The 25,826-nt window shown below is 45.9% G+C and overlaps 1 protein-coding gene across 1 annotated transcript in view; it reads left to right on the top strand.

Annotated features, from left to right (window-relative positions):
* DNAH10 (dynein axonemal heavy chain 10) overlaps positions 1-25,826 on the top strand; it is a 149,394-nt gene that overhangs the window by 85,751 nt on the left and 37,817 nt on the right. Inside the window, exons 40-52 of the mRNA XM_022597911.3 lie at positions 2,189-2,324; positions 4,675-4,797; positions 6,420-6,554; positions 6,870-7,086; positions 9,513-9,632; positions 10,674-10,819; positions 13,036-13,188; positions 14,178-14,438; positions 15,930-16,102; positions 17,154-17,247; positions 17,580-17,747; positions 18,286-18,474; positions 23,282-23,453. Of these exons, the coding sequence (XP_022453619.2) occupies positions 2,189-2,324; positions 4,675-4,797; positions 6,420-6,554; positions 6,870-7,086; positions 9,513-9,632; positions 10,674-10,819; positions 13,036-13,188; positions 14,178-14,438; positions 15,930-16,102; positions 17,154-17,247; positions 17,580-17,747; positions 18,286-18,474; positions 23,282-23,453 (2,087 nt within the window). The remainder of the gene's footprint in view (positions 1-2,188; positions 2,325-4,674; positions 4,798-6,419; positions 6,555-6,869; positions 7,087-9,512; positions 9,633-10,673; positions 10,820-13,035; positions 13,189-14,177; positions 14,439-15,929; positions 16,103-17,153; positions 17,248-17,579; positions 17,748-18,285; positions 18,475-23,281; positions 23,454-25,826) is intronic.

Here is a 25,826-nt window from a genome sequence, read left to right as displayed (position 1 = left end):
GGTGCCCTTCTCAGCGTCTCATCGGAAGCACGTGATACTGGTTTGCCCCCTTATTGGTGATTTTAACTTCGATCATCAGGTTAGGGTGGTATCTGCCATTTTTCCTTCTGCAAGTGATATGCAAGGTGTGGGGAGATACCCTAAGACTGTGTAAATACCCTATATTCCTCATCAAACCTTCACCTGACGGTTTTAGCATCTACTGATTGTAGCCTGAAGCTAGTCTTCCTACGATGCTGTAAAATGGAGACTTTCTTTTGGGACAGTTGGTGAAATTTGAACATGGATTGTATATTAGCTAACAGTAGTCTATCGATGCTAAATGTCCTGATTTTGATAACTGTACTGTGGTTATATTAGAGAAGGTGCTTGTTCTTAGGAAACACGTGCTTAAGCATTTAGGAATACAGGGCGTCATGTCCGCAACTTATTTTCAAATGACTCAGGAAAACAGAGAGAGAGCAAAAGAGCATCCACGGGGCAAAATTAACAACTGGAGAATCTGGTTGAAGGGCATATGGCACTTCTTTGCACTAGTCTATTCTTGCAACTCTGTAAGTTTGAAATTATTTAAGATAAAAAAGTTAAAAAAAAATACTGGAAGAAAATAAACCAAAAGGTTAATGCTGGAAAAATCCAACTACTCATATCAGTGAATTAAATGGAAGCAATATGAAATCAGCTTTCCAACACAGTAGAATCCCCCTGTCCAACACAGTCTCCCTTGGAGCTGGGCTTTACTGTGATGTGACCCATTATAGCCACAGAACTGAAGTGTCATGTAGCTTGAACACCGGAGGCCCTGAAGCCAAAGTAGATCTCCTGCCAGGAAGGATGGTGCGTAAACCAGGGCTTTGCAAATGCAGATGCTCCTAGGGGCCCAGCAGGTAGCATCAGGGAGTGAAATGGGCCAAGTTACATGGTGTATTAGCTTCTGCAGGGCCTCTGTAACAAATTACCATTAACTGGGTGGCTAAAAAAATACCACCCAGAAATTTATTCTTCATCATTTCTGGAGGCCAGAAGTCTGAAACAAAGACGGGGCAGCACTGCCTCTGAAGGTTCTAGAGCAAGGTCCTCCCTTGCCTTTGACAGCTTTAGTGACCCCAGGCATTGCTTGGCTTATGGCCGCATCCCTCCAATCTCTGCCTCCGTCTTCATGTGGCTTCCCCCGATGTAAGGATACTTGTTGTTGGATAATCCAGGATGGTCTCATCTCAAGATCCTTACCTTAATTATATCTGCAAAGACCTTTTTTCCAAATAAGGTCACACTCACAGCTTCTGGATAGACCCATCTTATGGGGGCCACCATTCAATCCCGTACACGTGGGTATATGAAATCCTTTTAACGTGACCATAAGAGGACTAGGTGTCCAAAGCAGGTAAGTGGCAGCTGATGCTCAGATTTAAGAAAAGAATGAGGTGGCCTGGGACACTGTGTCCGTGGGCAGCTACTACCGGCAGCAGCGCATCGTTCCCATGTGGGAATGCAAGTCTGTACTGTCAGACCTTCCTGTTTGCCAGGGAAGCAGGGAATCCGGATTGTCGGGTCAGGTTTCCTGATTCTTAAATGTTGGTGACTAACTCGAATAGTTTATATATATTATATATATAACTATTATAAGCACCAAGTAGGGTGCTCTATCTCAGATCCTGGTTAGAAAACCCTGTGGGACTTCCCTGGCGGTCCAGTGGTTAAGACTTCGCCTTCCAATGCAGGGGGTGCAGGTTCGATCCCTGGTCGGGGAGCTAAGATCCCACACGCCTCGTGGCCGAAAAACCAAAACATAAGACAGAAGCAATATTGTAACAAATTCAATAAAGACTTTAAAAATGGTCCACATCAAAAAAAAAAAAATCTTTAAAAGAGAAAAAAAGGGGCTTCCCTGGTGGCGCAGTGGTTGAGAGTCCGCCTGCCGATGCAGGGGACGCGGGTTCGTGCCCCGGTCCGGGAAGATGCCACATGCCGCGGAGCGGCTGGGCCCGTGAGCCATGGCCGCTGAGCCTGAGCATCCGGAGCCTGTGCTCCGCAACGGGAGAGGCCACGACAGTGAGAGGCCCGCGTACCGCAAGAAAAAAAAATGAAAAGGAAACCCTGGGAAAAGACGTTCAACATGAACAGGGAGGTCGCACCAAGTTGCATAGTTGGAAGCCTTACATGGCTCACTTTTCTCTGGTTGCTGCAGGTATATTTTATTTGATGGTGATGTGGACGCTCTGTGGGTGGAGAACATGAATTCTGTGATGGACGACAACAAGCTGCTGACGTTGGCCAATGGTGAGCGTATTCGGCTTCAAGCACACTGTGCCCTGCTCTTCGAGGCAAGTAGTGATGAAAAATAATTTCAAATATGTCTTTCTTTTAATTAAAATTTAAAATGTTTATTTTTTAACTTTCAATTTTTTATTTACATTTTTAACTTTTTAAATTTATTTTTGGCTGCTTCGGGTCTTCATCGACGCACGTGGGCTTTCTCTAGTTGTGGCGAGCGGGGGCTACTCTCCGTTGCGGTGTGCAGGCTTCTCATTGTGGTGGCTTCTCTTGTTGCAGAGCACGGGCTCTAGGCGTGCGGGCTTCAGTAGTTGTGGCACGCGGGCTCAATAGTTGTGGGGCCCGGGCTTAGTTGCTCTGCTGCATGTGGGATCTTCCTGGACCAGGGATCAAATCTGTGTCCCCTGCATTGGCAGGCAGATTCTTAACCACTGTACCACCAGGGAAGTCCCTAAAATGTTTATTTTTTAAAAAATTTATTTTGTTGAAGTATAGTTGATTTACAACGTTGTGTTGATTTCTGCTGTTCAGCAGCGTGATTTAGTTATACATTTATACACGTTCTTTTTCACGTTCTTTTCCATGATGGTTTATCACAGGATACTGAACAGAGTTCCCTGTGCTCTATAGTGGGACCTTGTTGTTTCTCCATCCTATGTATAATAGTTTGCATCTGCTGATCCCAAACTCCCAATCCATCCCTCCCCCATCCCCCTCCCCCTTGGCAACCACAATTCTGTTCTCTATGTCTGTGAGTGTGTTTCTGTTTTGTAAATAAGTTCACTTGTGTCATATTTTAGATTCCACGTATAAGTGATATCATATGGTATTTGTCTTTCTCCTTCTGACCTACTTCACTTAGTATAATCATCTTTAGGTCCATCCATGTTGCTGCAAATGGCATTCTTTCATTCTTTTTCATGGCTGAGTAGTATTCCATTGTATACATGTGCCACATCTTTATCCACTCGTCTGTCGATGGACATTTAGGTTGCTTCCATGTCCTGGCTGTTGTAAATAGTGCTGCAGTGAACACTGGGGTGCATGTATCTTTTTGAATTATAGTTTTGTCCAGATATATGCCCAGGAGTGGGATTGCTGGATCATATAGTAGCTCTATTTTTAGTTTTTTTAAGGAACCTCCATACTGTTCTTCACAGCGGCTGCACCAACTTGCATTCCCGCCAACGGTGTAGGAGGGTTCCCTTTTCTCCACACCGTCTCCCGCATTTGTTATTTGTAGACTAAAATGTTTATTAAAATAGCTGTAAATATAGATGATTGAAGAAAACCCGAACAATGCAGAAGAATTTATGATGAGTACAACTCTGTTCTTCCACCTGCTGCCCTCATCCCTCCTTACTGTATCCCAGAGGTAACTACATTTCACACTTGAGTTGTTTCTTCTGATGGTTACTCTAGTGTCTAAAGGAACCCACTTTGCGTGCTGTTTCTTCCTTTATCAAGGTTACACATTATCTGTTGACTGACGGCTATGAAAGTGAGGGTTCATCTTTTATACCATCAGCCCACCTCCCCTCCATAGAATACTATACCGCTAAGTCAGTTAAACCAGTAAACATATTTACATCATTATGAATTAGGAAATACTTACTGTAGAGCCAACTAGTATACTGTGATATACTTGCTGGCGAAGCAAGAAATCCAGGAACTGTGATACATTTACTTTCTTTTAGAGCCATTTCTTTTGGCTGGAGTTTATAGTTGCCTTTTTTTTTTTCCTCTCTCTCTCTCACTATTTGCCTTTATCTTATCTTCATTTTTCAAACTTTCTATCATATCCTCTGAACCTGTTTCACAGCTGTGGTCCTGAGACTTGCTTTCACTCTAGCTTAGTGCTAATACCGTTCCTAACTTGGCCTGCAAAATTTGTCGATGTATGAGTATTTATGCATATCATTATTTTATTGACTGACTGAACTGTGTCTTTTTTTCAGATAAAGAGAGACTGGTGTGTTAATATTGCTGTTAGATGCATACTTATTAAGTTTCATATTCCCTGATCTCAATTATGTTATAAAAAATAAAGAAAAAAGACTGAAAGGAAAACACCCCAAAACAGTGTTTGTTTCTTGATGGTGGGATTTTGGTTAACTTATTTTCTTCTTTATACTTTTTAATTTTGGCCAGATATTCTACAGCATTTAATTTTCATATTAATTTTATGGTAAAAGAAACTTAAAAAGTGCTACATCAGAGATGCATAATCTTCCCGTGATAAACCTAAGTGTTCAATTAGAAACCTCATAAAAGCTGTGTTAATTGGGGTATGACTTGGGTTTTATGCATTTGTAAAAACTTTGTACAAGCAGCGGCTTTAAAACATGTATTCCAGTTGTCTGTAGCTGTAGAAAACACTGATTTTGTTTATTTCTCCAGGTTGGAGATTTACAGTATGCCTCCCCTGCGACTGTGTCTCGATGTGGAATGGTTTATGTGGATCCTAAAAACTTGAAATATCAACCGTACTGGAAGAAATGGGTTAACCGAATACAAAACAAGGTGAAAATTATTCCCAAAATGAACTTACTAGTATTGGTGGCTAGTTGGATAAAAATAACTCAGAGGGATGTTTGTTGTTGAAGGCCATGACCTTGACCTTGACCTGCCCAGGATCTTGAGCGCTTAATGTTATCAATAAGTTGGATAAAAACATGGAAGACACCCGGGGCTTCCCTGGTGGCGCAGTGGTTGGGAGTCCGCCTGCCGATGCAGGGGACATGGGTTCGTGCCCCGGTCCGGGAAGATCCCACATGCCGCGGAGCGGCTGGACCCGTGAGCCATGGCCGCTGAGCCTGCGCGTCCGGAGCCTATGCTCTGCAACGGGAGAGGCCACAACAGTGAGAGGCCCGCGTACCGCAAAAAAAATAAAAATAAAAAAATAAAAAATAAAAAACATGGAAGACACCCTTATTAGATTTCCAGATAATTCACAGCAGGTGGGATAGGTAGTGATTTTGATAGTCTAGACCAGGGGGCGACAAATTTTTTCTGTGAAAGAGTAGAGAGTAGATAGTTTAGGCTTTGCGGGCCATATGGTTTCTTTGCAAATACAAAACCCCGCCATTGTGGTATGAAAGCAGCCACAGTACATGAATGGGCATAGCAATGTACCAATAAAACTTTATTTACAAAAACAGGTGGCAGGCCAAATTTGGCTTATGCGTTGTAGTTGGCAACCCCTTATCCAGCCAAGCCCAGGCGTTGGGAGACTTGTCTCTATTAGGTGCCCAGCTTCTCCTGCTTTGCTCAGTTGGATGAATACAGTGTGTGAAGGACCTAGTTTGTCATGGAATTGAGATCCGATGGTTTCAGTTGACCTCAAACCCTGTGACGTATCACATGGCTGCTCAAAAATGTGTATTGTCTTAATGGTAGGCTTCATTGAAAGCTGCAGAGATAGATGTGACAGTCATGTGAACGTTGTGGCTTGACCACACCTGGGATACCATGACCACACAGGGTGCATCTCTAGAAGGACCACTAGGCTGATGGTGAATTGGAAACCAGGACATAATTACCCCGAAGAAGACCAAGGGAAACATGATGGGACCATTTGAGGCACACTGTCAAATGGGGGATGACCACCCATGCAATCCCTGGTGGTCATCAATGCCTTGGTAGGGAGGAGGACCTTCCACTGCTTTGCACTCTTTGCTCAATGACTGTGGCCATGTCTTTTGAACTCTAAGATAACCTGTGCTTTTTCTATCAAATGGGACCTTTTATGGCACCTCCCTCCCAGGTCAGTGAAATCAAAGGCTTCATGATGAAATGAAAGAGCATTATAAAGGACAAATTTCTCTACAAATATATGAGTTATCAGAGTTTACTCACCTGCCAAATTTCTCATTCATCAGAAAATATTTCTCATCCCCTCTTTTTTTTTTAATACTTATTTATTTATTTGACTGCACCAGGCGGGTCTTAGTTGTGGCACGCGGGATCTTTAGTTGCAGCATGCGAACTCTTATTTGTGGCATGTGGGATCTAGTTCCCTGACCAGGGATCGAACCCTGGCCCCCTGCATTGGGAGCATGGACTCGTAGCCACTGGACCACCCACGAACTTGCATTTAAATAAAGGAACCCTTGAAAATGCTTTGAAATTCTGCTCTTTTATAGGTGGAGCAAGGTGATTTACAGAGTCTGTTTGAGAAATATGTACCCTATCTCATTGATGTGATAACGGAAGGAATAGTGGCTGGAAGACAAGGAGAGAAGCTGAAGACCATAGTTCCGCAGACAAGCCTAAATATGGTAAGTAAGGATCTTTGTCGGCAAAAAAGAAATTCTTCCCTAAAGATGGACCCCCCCCAGTGGGCTTTCAAGGGGAGCAAAGATGCCAGATGGGTAAGTTCTAACATTGCCAGCTACTGACAAGGAAGACACAATACTGCCTTTTGTGACCCTGTGCAAGACAAGATACTGGGCTCCATCTGTTGAAACCAATATGGTGGGTCATATAGTTCCCGCCGCTTTGGGATCTGGGATCGCGGGATTTATGACCAGAACTGACCCTGGTGGGGGTGTGTGGAATATATGGATGGACCCAGGTGTTTTCTTGTGAACCAGGTAACCCAATTAACCAAGATGCTGGATTCGTTACTAGAGGGAGAAATCGAGGACCGCGATGTTCTGGAATGCTACTTCATAGAGGCTCTGTGCTGCTCTCTGGGCGCTGCCCTGCTCGAGGATGGAAGGGCTAAATTTGATGAATGTATTAAACGCATCGCTTCTTTGCCTACTGCTGATACGGAAGGGGTTTGGGCCAACCCTGGGGAGCTGCCAGGTAGGAACCAAAGGTAGCTTGTTTTCCTGCTCAGAATGTTTTTGGTTAGGTTTTTAAGAGGACGTGACCTTGCTTTTCCATATGTATGCCTGTATGGGTTTTCCAGGTTGTTTGCTCCTGTAGAGAAATGTGCAGCGGTCAGAGCACCCAGTGGTACCGTCAGGAGACGTTCAAATGCGTGAACTGCTATAGCAGAGCCCAGCTCCCTGGGATGGCCTTTTTTGCTGAGTCTACCCTTTTCCCCCCTAGCTTAGGCGCTTGCTTCCTTCACTCTGTTTAAGCTCTTTAAAGTTTTCACATTGTGCTTGCCTTTGAAGTTCTTCTCCTTTGGGCTTCTCTCTCTCTCTCTTTTTTTTTTTCTCTCTAAAATTCCACCGCTTAATTCATCTGCTCTATTCCTGAGTATTTGCACAGGAGACAATCACGTGTGGATTTGCAGACCATTCATAGGAAATCATTATAGTAAGGTTTAACTGTTTGCATGAAAAATGTGCATCCTCAAAGAACCATATATGATGAAAATGTGGCATTCTCCAAGAACTGTAGCTGACACTAGGGTCCTTCTTTGTCTGTCTCTTAATGACATTTGAATATGGCTTGGCAGGGAGACCCAAGTTGTATTCTGTAATCATTACCTGGGCTGTTCTTTTTAAAGCGCAAAGTAAAAGGATCGTAGGTCTTTCTAGTGGAGAGTGATTGAGCAAATAAAAGATGTTTTAAAAGTCTTTGGTCTTTGTTCAGGCACCAAGGGAGGAAAGGGGGGGATGGGATGAATTGGGAGATTGGGACTGACATATATACACTAATATATATAAAATAGGTCCTAATGAGAACCTGCTGTGTAGCACAGGGAACTCCACTTCTCTGTACAGTAGAAACTAACACAACATTGTAAAACAACTATACCCCAATAAAAAAAACCCTATGGTCTTTTGGGGAGTAGTTTGCTTGTACTTTCTTGGGACCCTGAGTCTCCTTTGGCGGCAGGCTCGGGGGGTGCTTCCCAGCTATGCCTACCATGCCGGCTACGTGCTGCTGCCATCAGAGACGATGCTGGTCCCGGTCTGGTCTTTCTCCCTAGTTTGCTCTCATCTTGGGGACTTGAATGGCCGTGTAGACAACCCCCTTCCAGATGCCTTCTGCACTCAGCTCCAGGATCCGGGTCCCTCGACGTCATCCTAACTCATAACACCTGGCACAGTTCTATCTGCATCATAAATGCATACCTCCCACTCCGTGCTCCACAGTCGGCTTCTGTGATTCCTGCCGCACGTGACCCCAGTTGGCCTCGTGGGGACTGTCCCCCGCCCCCCGCCATTCTTCCTACCACCTTCTGAACCTTCTGAATCCTCTCCTGCCGCCCTGTCGCTTCAGCCCCTCTTGCCTGATTGCCCTTCTGTCGAATCTCTCTGAGAAAACCCAAGCCTGCTTTCTCTGCCTCTCCAGGGGCTGAGGGATACTGAGACATTCACACAACCACGAAGCCTGGCACCTCCATAAATTCAGTCTTGAACTTGAACTCCCTCTCCTGTCCCCACGGGGGCAGTTCATCTCCCTTTTTCTCCAAATCTCCACATGGCCCTCTCCCCTCTCTCTGCAGGTGACCTGCCTTCTTCCTTCAACAGGAAAAATGGACACGGTCAGATAGGAATTTTTCCAGCCCCCATCTTCTCCTGTCTCCTTTCTCAGGGGAGAGGAGGCCAGTTCCCAGCTGGACCTGCCCTGTGCTTTGAGGTCTACCCACACCCTCCTCATCAGGCTCCTGGCTTCACTGGTTTTCTCCTCTTTCTCCTCTATTTTCCATCTGTCCCTCTCTACCAATCCCATCCCACAGGCTCTCAGACATCTCTACCCAAACTGCTCCTCCCAAACTGCACATGCACTGCCTTCTCGTTACCGGATCTGGTGACCCCTTCTGGTCTTTGCTTCCCCGACCTTGTCCCAGCATTGGACATGGTACCACTTTCTGCCTTCTGAAAACGTTCTTCCTCCATCCTGCTCCACCCTGGCCATGCCCTCAAAGTCTCCTTTGTTGAGTCTCCTTCCTCTGCCCCTCCCTCACATCGGGATTTGGTCCTAGACCCTCTTTTCACTCTTAATGAGACTTTTCACCATGTCCACAGCTCTGACTTCCAATCCCCTCCCTTCTGAGCCTTTTCCTGGGTTCCCTAGCCCAGTTATATTTAAATCTATCTATCTATCTGTCTATCTTTATCCATCCATCCATTTTTATCTATCTCTGTCTACCCATCCATCCATCCATCCGTCCATCCATGCATCTATCCATCCATCCATCCTTATCTATCTATTCAATTAAGTTTCTGTCCAGGGAGCAAATAGCATTAGTTCATTTCAAGCATGAGCCAAAGCTGATCCTGTATTTCCATGTCCACGATCGAAGTGAAACAGACCACTGTTTGTTACAGGTCACCTTCCAACCTTGTTTGACTTTCATTTTGATCCCACACAGAAGAAATGGATACCATGGAATAAATTAGTTCCAGAGTATGTTCATTCCCGTGAGAGGAAATTTATTGACATCCTGGGTAAGTGAGAACCAAACCCTCGGTTTAAGCGTGTCTGGTTCTCGTTCTGTGAGGAAGGGAAAAAGATTCTGAGGTCCCTGTGGTACTCTGAGTCCCACCCGGAGTGCTGGTTGGGAGAAACTGAGGAACGTGAGCCATGGGCTTTTCCAAGAGGGCAGCACTTCGGATTCCTTATGTGCTGCTGGCTGTGCCTCTCAACTCTTTCCCTGGGCAGGCGGATCCTGACAGGTCGGGGCAAGAGGTAGGGTGTTGGTCTGCTTCCCGTTGCTTTGCACAGGCTCCCTTCTGCCCCATAGAGCTGGTTGGGCATGGGGAGGGACGAAGGAAGGAGTGAAAGTGGAATGAACAAGGCAGTGTTTCGTAAGAGATGCTGCCTTGAGGGGTCTCGTACGATGGGCTTTGTGTATTGAGTCGCATTTTACGTGCACACCTCTGGCTATTTGGATAACATAGAGGCTGAAGCATTTCACATAACGAATATCTGATTTTGGTTTGTATAGAGTTCTTTTAGAGTGAGGTGTACGTATTTTCTCAGGAACCAATCAGGATTAAAAATTGCCAACGCAGGAGTAAGCCAGACCTGACTTTGAGGCTTCATGCTCTCGTCAGAGGAAATTGTTGGTCAGGAAACCAAATCCTGATAAGTGATAAGTGAGTGACGTATGCAGTGGAGAAGCTGAGTTTTTAATATCCTGAGTATAAATCAGAATGGGATATTAAAACCGTTTGGGTGTTCTACACCTGGATGTGGTGGTGATGACACAGCTGTAGAAAGGTATCAAACTCATCAAATTGTACACTTAAAATTGGAGTGAATTTTATGGTATGTGGGTTATACCTCCATAAAGCTATTAAAAATAATGGTTGGGGTAGTGAGGTTCTCCTAAGATGATTTCACCCATATATACGTTTTCAAGGTCACCTCTTGGGGTTTTGCTGATGCTTTTTATGGGATTTATGGGATCCTGTGAAGCTCCAGGTTGCCCAATGCACACCTTGTTGGCATTTCTGTGATGCTCCTGTTCTTCATATATTCCTTAGTTCACACAGTGGATACGACCCGTACTACCTGGACGCTGGAACAAATGGTTAAGATTAGGCAACCTGTTCTTTTGGTTGGTGAATCTGGCACCTCCAAGACAGCCACTACCCAGAACTTTCTTAAAAACCTGAACGACGAGACTAATGTAAGTCATTATTTGTATCTGTTATCTATTGCCACGTAACAAATTACCCCAACACAAAGCAGCTCATACAACAAACACTAGTGTCAGTTTCTGCAGGTCAGGAATCTGGGAGTGGGTTAGCTGGGTAGTTCTAGCCCAGGCTCTCTCATGAGATCGCAAGGTTGACCAGGGCTGTGGTCATCTGAAGGCTTGACTGTGGCTGGAGGACCCTCTTCCGAAATGGTCGGCCTCAGTTCCCCACCATGTGGGCCTCTCCAAGGGCTGCTGGTGTCCTCTTGACACGGTAGCTGGCTCCCCGCAGAATGAATGTGCAGGATATCAGAGCAGATGCTGCAATGCTTCATATGACCCAGGAAATCACACACCATCGCTTCTGCCACGTTCTGTGGGTCACACAGAAACCACCATGGCCCACCCTGATACAGCATGGGAGGGGGCTACACAGGGTGTGGGTGCCTGGAGGTGACGGTGCTTGGGAGTCGTCTGGAGGCTGGCATTCACATTCCTCATCACCACTTTGTGGTTTCTCCCCTCCTTCCTCCAGCCACATGTCAAACGTAGGAGGGTCTGGGTGCCCCAGGGCAAACGACAGTGAACAAGGCTGTTAAGGCCCGATCTTGTTAGGAGGGGAGACAAAACGCGAAAATGAGTACATGAAACACGATCGTGCAGAATGTGCCGGGTGCACCGAGACGTTATGAAAGAGCACGGCATTTCTCCTTTCTGCGTACTCAGAGTGGTCCTGTGGGGCCCACCTGCTCACCACTGCAGCTCTCTTGGCTTTAAACAAGTTCTGCTTTATGTTTAATAACCATGTAAAGACTCTTATCTCCTGCAAGAAGCTGCCTGTGACTCAGGATCTCCAGATGTCATAGATTTGTCCCCAGTCCGCACACTCACTCAGTTCCTTGTTAATGTTGCCCGTCATTTAAGTTCCCAATTCCTGTTCTGGCCTTCTGGAACCTCAGAGGGGAGACAGTTCCCCACTGCTTTCCTCTGACTCTCCCTTAGGCTGGTGCCTCCAGGAGCAAAGAGGCCCCGGGAAGCCACGTGGCCCTCTGGGCCGGGGAGTGGTCAGCCCAGCTTGGCGATGGGCACGTAAGGGATGTGGGCGGGACTGGGTTGCACTGCCCACGAATGGATGGTCAAGGTCACTCACATACCAGCACGTGCAGGCATGGCTTATTTAGCTCTGAGGATGCCATTGTGGAGGGCACACGAAGGATGTTTACAGCCAGAAGGACCTACCAGTTTATGGAGCAAAGGGAACCCGGGTTCAGAAGCCCCCGCGCTGTGACCCTTCCCACCGGGACTCAGCAGCTGGTGCTTATCGGCCCAACAAGACATACCTGGATACGTTCGTGTCAAAGAGAAGCACATTCACCTTCAGGTGTTCAGCTCAGGTGCGGCTGCCCTTGTGGACACCTTGTAGAAGGGTGTTACCTAAGGCAGTGGTTCCGAAAGTGTGGTCCCTGGACCCACAGCATAAGCATCACCTGAAAGCTTTCTTATACCACTGGGACCTACTGAATCGGAAACTCTGAGGATGGGACCCCATCAGGCTGCCCTCCAGGTGACTCTGATGCATAATTAAGTGTCGGAGCCACTGATCAGTGAACTCTCACCCCTCGCTCTAAGAAGGGGCCGGGGAGAAGCCCCAAGTATGAGTGCGTGAGGATGTGTGCCCCACACAGGGATCGGGGGGCCTCCCTCACCTTTCTCTCAGTGGTTACTTCCAAGGACTAACTAGTGATTGTTCATGCTGTCTTTGACTTATTTATTAAGATGTAGCAGGCATGATAGTAACTTATGTTTGAATATTGCTTTGTCGTTTTGAAAACACCTTGGTGTATTTCATCTCACATGATAAAGTCACTCTATGAAGTAGTCCAAGAAGATGTCATTAAAATCATCTTTCAGATGAGAAAAACGAGGCTCTGAAAGGTTAAGTGATGGTTCTGAGGTCGCCTGGTTAGAAGTCCACGCTGCCACACCTGGCAACCAGTTATTGCTTCATACAACCTGCCAAAAGGGAAGAGGAATTCTTGCTTTAGCGCTACAAAATAGAATGAAGTTCAGGCTCACGTTGGGTTATAAAAAAGTTAGTTCAGATACCAACGAATTTGCAAAAGAGATGCTAGCTTACGATCAAACGTTCCCTGCAGGTACTGTGAAAAAAGAAAGACCACCTTTGGAATAATCTCTTTCTGTTTCAGATTGTGTTAATGGTCAGTTTCTCCTCCCGCACCACGTCCATGGATATCCAAAGAAATTTAGAAGCCAATGTGGAAAAACGAACCAAAGACACGTACGGCCCAGCCATGGGGAAACGCCTCCTGGTGTTCATGGATGACATGAACATGCCAAAGGTTGGTGGGGTTAACGGCAGGGGCGGGGCAGTGTGCTGTGTTTGTGTGGCCGTGTGTGCGTGGAGTGGGTGAGCGTGAGAACGTCTGTCTTTATTCTGCACAATGTCTGCAGGGCCCAGGTTACGAGGAGTCAGCTTAAGGGACAGTGTGACAGGAAGTGTCTTCTTAACCAGAGAGACCCTTTCCTTAGATTGTGTTCCATAGTTTCTCAAAGGAGGGAAGTAGGTAGCAAGGCAGCCTCTGAGCTATATTCAGCATATGTTTGAGCGAGAGATTTCCAAATGAGCTGTACTTCGGGTAGTAATGCTGCTCTCGGCCCGAAAGCATGGGCCTCGGGAAGCCTGGGAAGCATGAGGGCAGGCACTTCCTCAGGATTCCTCTGGATTTACCAAGGAAAGGGAACTTTAGCGTGCACAATGGGTGTGTTTCTGGGGCCAGAGCCTGAGAGGTGCAAAGTTTTCTTAGCACTGGGATTTAGATTTATATCTTTTCTGCAGAACCCTTTTTTCCCCTGAAATATCTATCTTCCAGATGGACTGTTTGCAAAGCCAGGATCCATCCATGCATCCATCCACACATCCATCCACCCATCCATGCATCTGTGCATCCATGCATGCACCCATCCATCTTTGCATCTATCTATCTTTGCATCCAGCCAGCCATCCACACACTTGTTTTTCCATCCATCCATCCAACTGATATATTTATGGAGCACCTCCTATGGGACTGGTGCTGTGAAGTGATGAGCAAAACGTATATAGTTCCTGCCCTCAGGGAGCTTACAGTCTAGACAGGGACACAGATTTCTAAAAAATTACAAATGAATGTATAGAACTGCAAACTCTGAGAAGCCCAATGAAACTCAAGCCAGAGTGCTCCGAGAGAGTGAGAGGAGAAATGAGATTTAGTTTAGGTGGGCAGCAGAGGCGTTGCTGAGTTCTGCTTTATGATACCGCTGTTCTTCCTTTTCTTTAAAAAAAAAAATCAAGGTGGACGAATATGGCACACAGCAGCCGATTGCCCTGCTGAAACTGCTGTTGGAAAAAGGCTACCTGTACGACCGGGGGAAGGAGCTGAACTGTAAAAGCATCCGAGACTTTGGCTTTATCGCCGCGATGGGGAAAGCGGGGGGAGGCCGCAACGAAGTCGACCCGAGATTTATTTCGCTGTTCAGTGTCTTCAACATTCCATTTCCTTCAGAGGAGTCTTTGCACTTAATTTATTCCTCCATCCTTAAAGGCCATACCTCGGTAATTTGATTTTAATTAGAAGTCTAAACCGGAGGGCCATGTGTTGGGTAGAAACGTGGTAGCAATGTGTGCATCTGGCACAGCAAACACAATGCCTACAGCCCACGGTGCTTCTAGGGGACCGTGAACATGTTTTCATTTCTTTCAAAACCAGAAGAAAGGAATCAATATAATTCAGCCTGGATTATATTCATCTTTATACCAAGGCAGTCATAATATATATGTAAGATAATATATTTAATTGTAATTAAATAAAATGATGTATAAATATAGTTTTCTAGAAATAACATGTAATATATTTATATAATATATATAATAATATAAAGAATATAATATATATAATAAGATATATAGGTAATGTATTTTTATGGAGGAAGGGACCCATGAAGGTGCCTGGGTCCCATGGAAGTTGTGATGTGGCCCTGAGTTACATAGGCCACCTTGAGTGACAGCAGTGGACCAGCTAGAGGACTTGGAACCAACTAGAGGACTTGGGCTCTGGAGTCAGTCCCCATTCTGCTCCTTGGGCAAGTCCCTTGAGAGCTTTTAGTCCCCATCCTCCTCCGGAACAGGGAGATAATTCTGGTACCCACCTCACTTAGGGTTTGGGAGAATGAAAGGAGGAAATGCGTGTAAAGTGTGCGGCACAGTGCCCAGCACATGTCCGATACTCACTAGATACTAGTTATTGCTGTTATCGTTGTGATTTACGTGACCCCCATAAATGGAACCCGTTCATTTAAATAATGACCTTCTGATCCTGGCATTTGCCTTCTAAAGCAGGCTTGCACACTTAAAGTCCTGAAGGGCCAGGCAGGAAACATAAAGGTGTGGGATCAGTGGTCACCTGGCGTGTTCATGCCCTACGTTAAGCCATTCGCTTCCAAAACAGTGAGGTCTGTGCTAGTCAAATCAACCTCAAACTGAGGGCTGGTTTGGGGCTTTGGTTTCCTATCACGTTGACTTGTCAGTTAATGAGACAATCTAGGGAAAGAAAGGCAGATCAGAGGATTAGTTTCTCTGTTTCTTTAACTGTTTTCTTACCTCCTCTCAAAAAATTATGGTAAAATTCATGCAACATAAGATTAGCTATTAAAACCATTTTAAAGTATACAGTTCAGCGGCATTTAGTACATTCACAATGTTGTACAAGTATCACCACTGTCTAGTTCCAGAATATTTTTATCACCCCAAAAACAGTTATTCCATCCTATCCTTCAGCCCCCGGCAACCACTGATCTGCGTTCTGTCTCTATGGATTTTCCTATTCTGGAAATTTCCCATTAATGGAATCATACAATATGTGGTCTTCTGTGTTTGGTTTCTTTCACTGAGTATCATGTCTTCAAGGCTCATCCATCAGTGTAGCAGGTGTCAGTGCTTCATTCTTTATTAGGGCCCAGTCAGATTCCATGGTATGGATGGACCACATTTTGCTTATCCATTCATTCACTGATAGACACTTCGGGGGGGCTTCTTTTCATTCTGTAGGTGTTTCATGAGAGCATTGTGGCTGTAAGTGACAAGCTGACATCCTGCACTTTGGCACTTTACAAAAACATTGTTCAGGATCTACTGCCCACCCCATCCAAGTTCCACTACATCTTTAACCTTCGAGATCTCTCGCGAGTTTTTAACGGTCTCGTCCTCACTAACCCAGAACGGTGAGTTTGTTTTCTCTCACTAAAATGTGTCCCATCAGTACGATGGGTTTTCTTATTCTTTTAAGACAGAGGAGCTATCAAGGAATGTGGTGTGAATCCATGTGTCAATTAATTACCCAGTGTCTTTCTGTTTACGTTAAACAAAGAACAGAGTTAAGACCTGATGCCTCTTGAGCCCTTGAGTTGAAGGCAGGTGGAGCCAGGAGAGGCAGGTGTGTGGCCGTGTGGACAGGTGTGTTCAACCCCGCGGTAGGACTTGCTGTGACAACCATTTGTTCTCAGCTCTAAAGGTGAAATTGGCCCGCGTGGAGCCTTTCCTTCATACACCTGCATTGTTGTCAGTTGCTAACTGGTTCTATTATCAATATATGTGTCTTTGGGAGAAGTTAAGCATGGAGGACAGAAGGGATTTAAGTCTGGGTCTAGAGATTGACTCATGAAAGCTGGACGTATTTGTGTATTTACATTAATGTAAACTTTCATCTATGTAGATTTGCAGGGATCCTCCAATTTTGTGGATTCATGTCATGAATCCACAAAATATTGAAAAATGAATTAGGAACTTTCCCCATACCCACACTGACTCTTGGGTGCCCTTGAAGGTTTCAGAATGGCAGTTCCAGAGAGAGCAGCTCTAGGTATTTAGGGTGGAGTGAGAGCTCTTTGCCAGAAACCAGAAAAAGACCCAGAATTGGGGTCAGTTGGAGTTGGTTCTTAGAAAAGGGAGCGGCCAGCGGCTCTGCTGCTGATTTTAAATTCATAAATTCCAGCAAGTAGGAGTCCTGTCAGGTTCTCAGGTCATTTATGTCACTTATAGACAATGTTCTTTTTCTTCCCTGCAGCAGGATAAGTTATGAATGACAACGTTATGGTCTTTACAATTAAATTGTTAGCTTACATTAAATTTCAATTAATGTGAAACCAGGGGGGAAAAATGACTATGGGAGTGTTGCCCTTTTCTGCACCCTGTGTACCCATCTGAAAATAGTAGCATTCAGCCTGCTCTTCTCTAGATAACTTTGTGGCTGGTTTTGCCCCTTCCATCCTGTAGGTTCCAGACGGTGACCCAGATGGTGAGAGTCTGGAGGAACGAGTGTCTGAGAGTCTTCCACGACCGGTTAATCAATGAAACAGACAAGCAACTGGTCAGTACGTTGAATATGGACCAGCAAATGCAAAAAAAAAAAACTCTAACCACAAAATTCTTCTCTGGGTGAAAAGAAAAGCTACAAATCAAAAAAAAACCCAATGTATTTTTTTCAATGTATTTTTTGTATGGGACACTGCAGAAAAATAGAGACTAATAATGAGAGTCAACAGGTAAAGTAGGGTGGATTATTAAGTACCTTGCAGCCAATGGGGAAAAAAATCGAATGCAAATTACTTCAGATAATCCTAGCATACACTCTTTTTCTGACAAGTCTTAGCACGTCTGTGGTGTTGAGTTTGGCTTCCTGAAGTGGTCTTGTATTGTCAGGTTGAAGAGCACATAGGCAACTTGGTCACGGCACATTTTAAGGATGACGCGGAGGTGGTGATGAGGGACCCCATCCTGTTTGGAGACTTCCGGATGGCTCTGCACGAAGAGGAAACGCGCATTTATGAAGACGTTCAGGACTATGAGGCAGCCAAGGCTTTGTTCCAGGTGCGGACAGGGCTCACCTCTTCCGGGAGCGCATTGCATGGGTGCCCAGGAGGTGGAGCTAGGAAGAACACCCATGCCTCTGTCTCTCGGTTCAGGATGTGGGCTTGTGTCTGATCCAGTGGTGTCCATGTCCAGTGGTGCATGGGAATGGTCTGATGAATTTGTCCAACACACAGACCCTTGGGGCCCATCTTTGTGCATTTCCCTTCATCAAGCCCATGAAGGGTGCCAGGGTTCCGATGCACAGCCAGCTTTGGGAACCACTCATCTGCCCCCCTAATATTCATCTTCATCTTAATTCACGAGTCGAACCTTGTAACTAGCATTGGCTCGCTGCTGGCCAGTCACAGGCCAGCAGATCGAAATCTTGATCGTAAAAGCTAGTCTCTTAAACCTGAATGATTGAATAATTTCAACAATTATAGACATTCAGAAAAATCTCTCCTCTGTTCTTAATCACTCTGGCACAAAAGGAGAGAGTCTGTCTCTTAAAAGCCAGTGATTCTTAAAGAAAAAAATTTTTTTTTCTAAAATTCAGGAAATTCTTGAAGAGTATAATGAAAGCAACACCAAAATGAGCTTGGTTCTCTTTGACGATGCTTTGGAGCACCTGACCCGTGTGCACCGCATCATTCGACTGGACCGTGGCCACGCCCTGTTGGTCGGGGTCGGGGGCTCCGGGAAGCAGTCTCTGGCCAGGCTGGCCGCCTTCACAGCTGGCTATGAGGTGAGCCGGGCTCCCCTCCCACCCCCCAGAAATGGGTTTGGTATGCCAATTTCCACAGTTAGTAGTTCCTGCAAATATTTGAGCTATCTATAACAGATCATAGCATGATGTTTGCATAGAGTATAAAGTGTTTTTGTTGGGGGGGGGGTTGATATTATTTTAACTGAATATTTGAAGCATCTAACTATTGTATTGTATTTGGAATGAAGAATCTGTCAAATCAAGTTCGAAAGTCAAACACGAGCAAATCCCGTGACCTGTGACCTGTGCTCGTGTGGAGGAGAGGTTGCCCTACACCTCCATGGACCCAGTGTTGAGGGTTGGCAATGTATCAGCACAACCAGCATGCGTGGTTCTGGGACATTCTTAGAATCTTTAATTAAAAAAAAAGTTTTATTGAGATACATTTCACAGACCATACAGTTCATCCACGTAAGGTGTACAATTCAATAGTTTTATAAAAATATGTTCAAAAGGTTGTGAAACCATTACCACATTCAATTTTAGAACATTTTCATCATCCCAAGAAGAAATCCCAAGCCCTTTAGCTGTTGCCCTCTCTCTTCCTGTCCTTCCAACCAGCCCCCAGCCCTAAGAAACCACTAATCTACTTTCTGTCTCTCTCGACTTTCCTATTCTGTATTTCCATACAAATAGAATCAGAGCATGTGGTCTTTTGCGACAGCTTCTTGCGTTTAGCATGACGTTTTCAAGCTTCATCCGTGTATCAGTGCTTCATTCCGTTTTGTGGCTGAATCACATTCCCTGTGTGGTAGACCACGTTTCGTTTATCCATTCATCTACTGACAGTCATTTGGGTTATTTCCACCTTTTGGCTATTACGAACTACACTGCTCTAAACATTCATGTACAGGATTCGGTGTGGACATATGTTTTCATTTCTCCTGGGTGGACACCTAAGAGCAGCGTTGCTGGGTCATAACGGCAATTCTCTGTTGAGTCATTTGAGAAAGTGCCAGATTGTTTTCCAAAGGGCCTCACCATTCTCTATCCCCCCAGCACCGTATGAAGGGGCCTGTTTCTCCACACCGTCCTTAGGCTCTTACAGATAGTCCTGCAGTGCCCACAGGTTAACTCGCCAGCCTGGCCCATCACTGTGGAGGCGTGCACCGTGCAGTGAGAATCAATTTTGAAGAGGAGTCGTCTCCACAACTCACCCTCCCACACTGTCCTTAGTTCTCTGGTATCCGATCCTGTGCATTACTAGGGTCTTGCATTATCCTCAATGTCTCTGTTTTTGCTGAAAACTAGCCCCAGGTGCCTTGACCGCCCCCCACCCCCCGCCGCCCCCGGGCCTGCCTGCTCTTCCTGGGCAGAACAGGGTCGTTATTCAGCCTCAGTCATTACCAGGCACTCAGCTACCCCTGATGCCTACCCTGGATCCCTTTGATCCATCCTCTCGGAGGGGATACCTCTTGTTGGGTTTCCGTAATCCTTCTACTAGCATTAGAAGGTGTTCTTTTGCACAAACTGTATTCGTCTCCTCATGTCTTCTGGAATCAGATTGAGCTCAACGTCATTATCATCGTCACGGAGTGACCACAGTTGTCATGGGGCCACTGGTCTCTACATACACGTACTATGTCCTCGTTGCAGCTATTCGCAAATGCAGAAACATCTAAAGAAAATAAAGATCATCTGTAATCTCATCACTTGTTGGTTCCTAGTAACGTTTTGGTGCACATCCTTCCAGAATTTTCCTATGAGTCTACAAATATATTAACTTATTACTAGCCATGGGTCAATGTTATATGTAACTTTTTCTTAAGAGGGTCTTGTAAAATTTTATTTTCAAATTATATTGTTCAGAGTATAACAATAATATATACCTTTTCCATTTAACATGTCAACATCCCTTGTCATTTGACATCTTTCAGAATCCAACTTTGATGAATGTGTAGTACAATATTTTAATTAAAAATTCTTCTTTAGTTGGACATTTAGAAATATTACAGTTTTGCAATATTATATAATTAATATCTATATGGAACTTTTGTAATCTGTTTTTTTCCATTTAACTCTAGATCACTGACATCTTTTAAAGTCAATAGCTATATATTTGCATTTTCCTTTGAAACACTGCACAATGTTCCCTTGTGTAGATATGCCACACATAAGCCTCTCTGTTGGTGGACATTTAGCCTTCTCCTTGTTTTGTTATTATAAACAGTGCAGTGATGAACATTCTTGTTCTTTGCACACCGGTCAGTTTTTTCCATGCAAACATTTTCTTTTGAAATTGGGAAACTGGAGGGTTTAAGGGTATATGTTTTTAAAAGACTTTTGATCCGTGGCACCAGATTTCACATTAGAAAGGTTGGACCTGAATTCATGGTGGAGTTTGCCTCCTTGAATCAGGAGTAAAAAGGGCCTAGGGAATTCCCTGGCGGTCCAGTGGCTAGGACTCAGTGCTTTCACTGCTGGGGCGTGGGTTCGATCCCTGGTCAGGGAACTAAGATCCCGCAAGCCTCATGGTGTGGCAAAAAAAAACAAACAAACAAAAAAAAGCCTGGAGATGGAGGACCAGAGGAGAAGCAAAGGATTTTTAATTTTATCCATAACTTTGTTCAAAATAGTTTTGAAGCAAATATGACTTTTGGGTTTTTAGCAAATGTTAAAGATGGGTGGGGGGTACAGTGTCATTCTATTATTCACTGTATTTGGTTTATTTTTTTAAATGTCTTCATTAACAACCAATCAGTCCCACGACAAAGGACTAAACTGATTTATGCTACCAGCAATGTCCTTTTCTCCCTACTCTGCCAATACCAGGTATTGTCATTCTGATATCTGCCAGGGTTATGGGTGAAAACTATTATAGTTCAAATGAGAATTTATTTCTTTAATAGTGCAGTTTGAATATCTTTTTATACGTTCATTAGATATTTGTCTTTTCCCTTTCACGAGTTGCCTCTTTATATGATTATTGATTTGTGCGAACTCTTTATATAGGAGAGCAGTCATGGTTAATTCAATGAACCTAGCTTGCAGTATTTCACAAATATTAACCTTTTGTTGAAAGTATTTCTAAACTAACTTGGTTGATGTACCTTTAAAATTAGATAAAGTATGTAATCAAAATCATCCATTATTCAAATGTAATTGTTTTACTATTGTTTCCTACATTTTTCTGTAGGATATAATGTTACCCTCTGGGCAAGTTGACTTTTCTGTTGATTATTCCAGGTAAAACTGATGCATTTTTGGGACTTCCCTGGTGGTCCAGTGGTTAAGACTCTGCGCTTCCACTGCAGGGGGAGCAGGTTCGATCCCTGGTTGAGGAACTAAAGTCCCACATGCCATGGTGCTCGGCCAGAAAAACAAAACCAAGAAACAAACAAACAAACAAAAATGGATGCATTTTCCTTTGAGGTAGTGCTTGTGCATCTTGGGCTCGAAGAATGGCGGAGAGGATGTCGGAGGGAAGTGGAGAAGGAGTGGGCTGTGCTGGGCCGTCCCTGTGTCCTGGGAAGTGGAGGGGCAGTTGGGTAGGGGGACCAGAGAGAGCTGTCCATGCCAGGGGTGCCGGGACCTGTTGAGGGGGCGCAGTGAAAGCTACACTCGGGGAGGATGTACGGGGTCTGCAGGCGGCAGGTAGAACTGGAGACCTGATTGTATGTGGCTGGAGGGCTTCCATGTTGCCCTGAGTTTGTGCCTGTGACTGTGTGAGAGGGTGTGTGGGTGTCCACGTGTGTGTAACTGTATGTGAATGTGTGTGAGGGACTTTGAGTGTGAAAGTGGGTGAGCAACTGTGTGTGTGCCCACGAACATGGAAGTGTGTCGACTGAGTGCATGTTTGAGAGTGACTGTGAACGTGTGTGGGTGTGAAAGTGTGTGAGTGGCTGCGTGTGAACATGTGTGAGTACCTGTGAGTGTGAAAGAGGCTCTGTGTGTGTGTGAGAGAGAGAGAGAGAGAGAGACACTAGAGGTAGAGGGGAGGGAGGAAATGAGGGATCTTTCTGTTTCCATAAATCTGAGCTTTTTCTAAACCGTTGGTCGCAGTTAAACTTCTACACATGTGAGCCGGAGGAAATGCTCGAACAGGAAAGACTTGGCTTACATTTGTGTCCTTACTTCCATTTTTATCTATTTTGTGTGTAATAGGACTTTTGAATTTAAGATTTTTAAAATTGCTTCTTATTCGGATTTTTTTACACATCTTCCCCCAGTTTATCACATTTTAAATGAGTTCGCACAGTGACTGTACCCACACGCATTTCCTCTGTTGCTTGGCTATCCTCTGCCTTCCCTCCCTCCCAGTAACTCAAATGACTCTTTTGTTTTTTTGGCCGCCCCATGTGGCTTGCGGGATCTTAGTTCCCCAACCAGGGATGGAACCCGGGCCATGGCGCTGTGACTGGCCAGCAGCGAGCCAATGCTAGTTCCCTGGACTGCCAGGGAACTCCCATCAAATGACTCATTTTAATGACTAAGGGTGTCCTTTGCATTACCCCCACCCCTCTTCTTGCAGCCATATTCATAATCCGTCTGGACAGGCCTTGTTCCCTGCATAAGCTCTCACCTCGCACACGTGTGCGCCTGCACAGGACGTCCGCTGTGGTTTGTTTGACAAAAAGGGATGTCAGTTTTCTGTGTCCTGCATTTATCACTCAACCGTATCTTGTGAAAATGGCCCAGGTCATCCAGATTTGCTGTCGCTGGTCCCTCTTTGATGGTGGCTCAGCCCGAGCTGCGCTGCTGGGAGCTGTCCTCTCCCTCTGCACTTACCTGGACACCCTCCCTAGGGCCGGTGGTCTCACGGGGATGCTGTGCTCCGTGTCGGCAGGTGTTTGAGATCCTTCTGAGCCGCGGCTACTCTGAGAACAGTTTCCGGGAAGATCTGAAGAACCTTTACCTGAAACTTGGCATTGAGAACAAGATGATGATCTTCCTGCTCACGGATGCCCACGTGGCCGAGGAGGGTTTCCTGGAGCTCATCAACAACATGCTCACCTCAGGTACCAGGACGCTGGTCTCGCACGGGCTTTGCTGGTCCCCGCTGCTCAGCTTTCAGCGGAGGCTGTCTGATAAGCGTTACCTTTTTAAAGCACTTCCTACCTGCAGAGGAGGCATCATTCAGGCTCTCACAGGTGGGTAGGCGCATCACAGGCCAAGGGTACAGTGTGTACGGCGGGAGCGTGGTGAGCTGGTGGACGGGATGCAAACCAGGTGAAGGGGCCACACCGCGCAGGGCTTTGTGAGCCATTTAAAGGAGAATAGATTTTTTTTTTTTTTTTTTTTTTTTGTGGTACGTGGGCCTCTCACTGTTGTGGCCTCTCCCGTTGTGGAGCACGGGCTCCGGACGCGCGGGCTCAGCGGCCGTGGCTCACGGGCCCAGCTGCTCCGCAGCATGTGGGATCTTCCCGGACTGGGGCATGAACCCGTGTCCACTGCATCGGCAGGCGGACTCTCAACCACTGCGCCACCAGGGAAGCCCGAGACTAGATTTTATTCTGGGTGCAGTGCTGTGGTACGGATTTACATTTTTATTTATTTTTATTTTATTTTTGGCCGTGCTGCATGGCATGTGGGATCTTAGTTCCCCGACCAGGGATTGAACCCACGCCCCCTGCCTTGGAAGCGCGGAGTCTTAACCACTGGACCGCCAGGGAAGTCCCCAGATTTCCATTTTTAAAAGAGCCCTCTGGCTGCCCTGTGGGAACTAGATTAGAGATGCATCAGACCCCGAGAGGGCAGCCAGCTTGGAGCTGCTGCCCAGGTGCAGGTGAGACGTGACGGCGACTTGGACGAGGGTGGGACAGTGGGAACGGAGAGAACTGGTGGATTCTCGAGATATTTTGGAGGTAGAGCCGATGGGACTTGGATGGACCGGACGAGGTGAGGAAGAGAGTGTCAAGTGTGATTCTCGGGTTCCTGGCTTGAGTGAATGATGAGTGATTCCGTTTACCAGGAAGGGAAGACCAGATCGGGCCTGTGTCACGTGGGGCTTGTGGAGTCCGCTACACCTACGGGCTGTTAGGTAGTGTGTTTGTTTTCGAGGGCTGCTGTAACAGAGTACCACAAAAGGGGCGGCTTAGACAGCAAACGTCTATTGTCTCGCGGTTCTGGAGGCCAGTAGTCCGAGATCAGGGCGTCGGCAGGGCTGGCTCCTTCTCAGGGCTTTGAGGGAGAATCTGTCCCACGCTTCTCTCCTGGCTTCTGGTAGTTTGCTGCCAATCTTTGACATTCTTTTCCTCGTAGAGGCATCACCCCAATCTCTGTCTTCGTGTTCTCTTGTCGTTCTCCCTGTGTCTTTCTCTTTATCCAAATACCCACCTTTTAGAAGGACACCAGTCATATTGGATTAGGACCTACCTTAATGACTTCATTTTAACTTGATTACTTCTGTAAAGACCCTATTTCCAAGGATAGATGAGTCTGATGCTCAGAAGAAGGGCCTCGGGTGGAGATGTCAATTTCAGAGTCACTGGCCTGTAGTTTGTAAAACCTTGGGGATGGATGCAGTCATCCCCGGGGGAGAGTGTGAGAAGCAAAGCGAGTCCAGGACTGAATTCAAAGAGGAAGAATGAACCAGAGCAAGAGAACGCAGAGGAGAGCCAGGAGCAAGTTCCTCTTTATATCTTGTCATCCACACGGCTGTGATTTATCACAGCAACAGGGCACACAGCACGATCGGCAAGGGGAAAGGCACGTGGGGTAAAGTCTGGGGGAACCAGGCACAGGCTTCCAGAGCCCCCTCCCTGGGGTGTGGCACAGGATACACTCAGTCCCCCAGCGAGGAGTTGTGACAACACGTGTGAAGTATCCTCAACCAGGGACGCCCAGTAGAGACTCGGCACTCGGGCTGTTCACTGGCGGCTGGTCGGGTCGGCGCCTTCTGCCTGGCACGTACCAAATTCCAGATTTCCAGGGGGGAGGCAGGTGGTCAGCATAAACTGCAGTTTGTACAAACAGCTTGGGCGTGGTAAGCCCCTCTGATGGGTGAACGGTGGTCAGAACCCTCGTGGAGTCTACGTTCCCAGGAGCCAGCCAAGGGCCAACACTGTAAGCAGGCTTTTGTAAGGGGAGCAGCCTCGGACCTGCTGTGTCAGCTCTTTTCTCAGGGAACCCATCTGATATTTAATAAAAATGTTTTGTACTAATTTGAAACGGTACAAATAGTGAACAAAAAAAAAAAAGAAAAAAACCCAACAAAGCCCAACGAGCCACAATCTGGCTGTTTCTCGTCCTCAGGGGGCTCGTCTCGCCTGCCCGTCTCCATGGGTTTAGTTATTCCATAACGCTCATCAGGTCTAAACCTTGGAGCGTGTCGACTCTTAGCCTCTCCCACATTTGCGAATGCTTTTCTGTCTCTAAAGCCTGTCCCTTCC

This window comes from Delphinapterus leucas, chromosome 14 (genome assembly GCF_059928025.1).
Source record: "Delphinapterus leucas isolate spDelLeu-1000000601 "Yukka" chromosome 14, BTC_Dleu_Yukka2, whole genome shotgun sequence".
NCBI classification, from domain to species: Eukaryota; Metazoa; Chordata; class Mammalia; order Artiodactyla; family Monodontidae; genus Delphinapterus; species Delphinapterus leucas.
The sequence above is the reverse complement of the archived record's forward strand: the minus strand, read 5'-3'. Positions and strand labels throughout refer to the sequence as shown.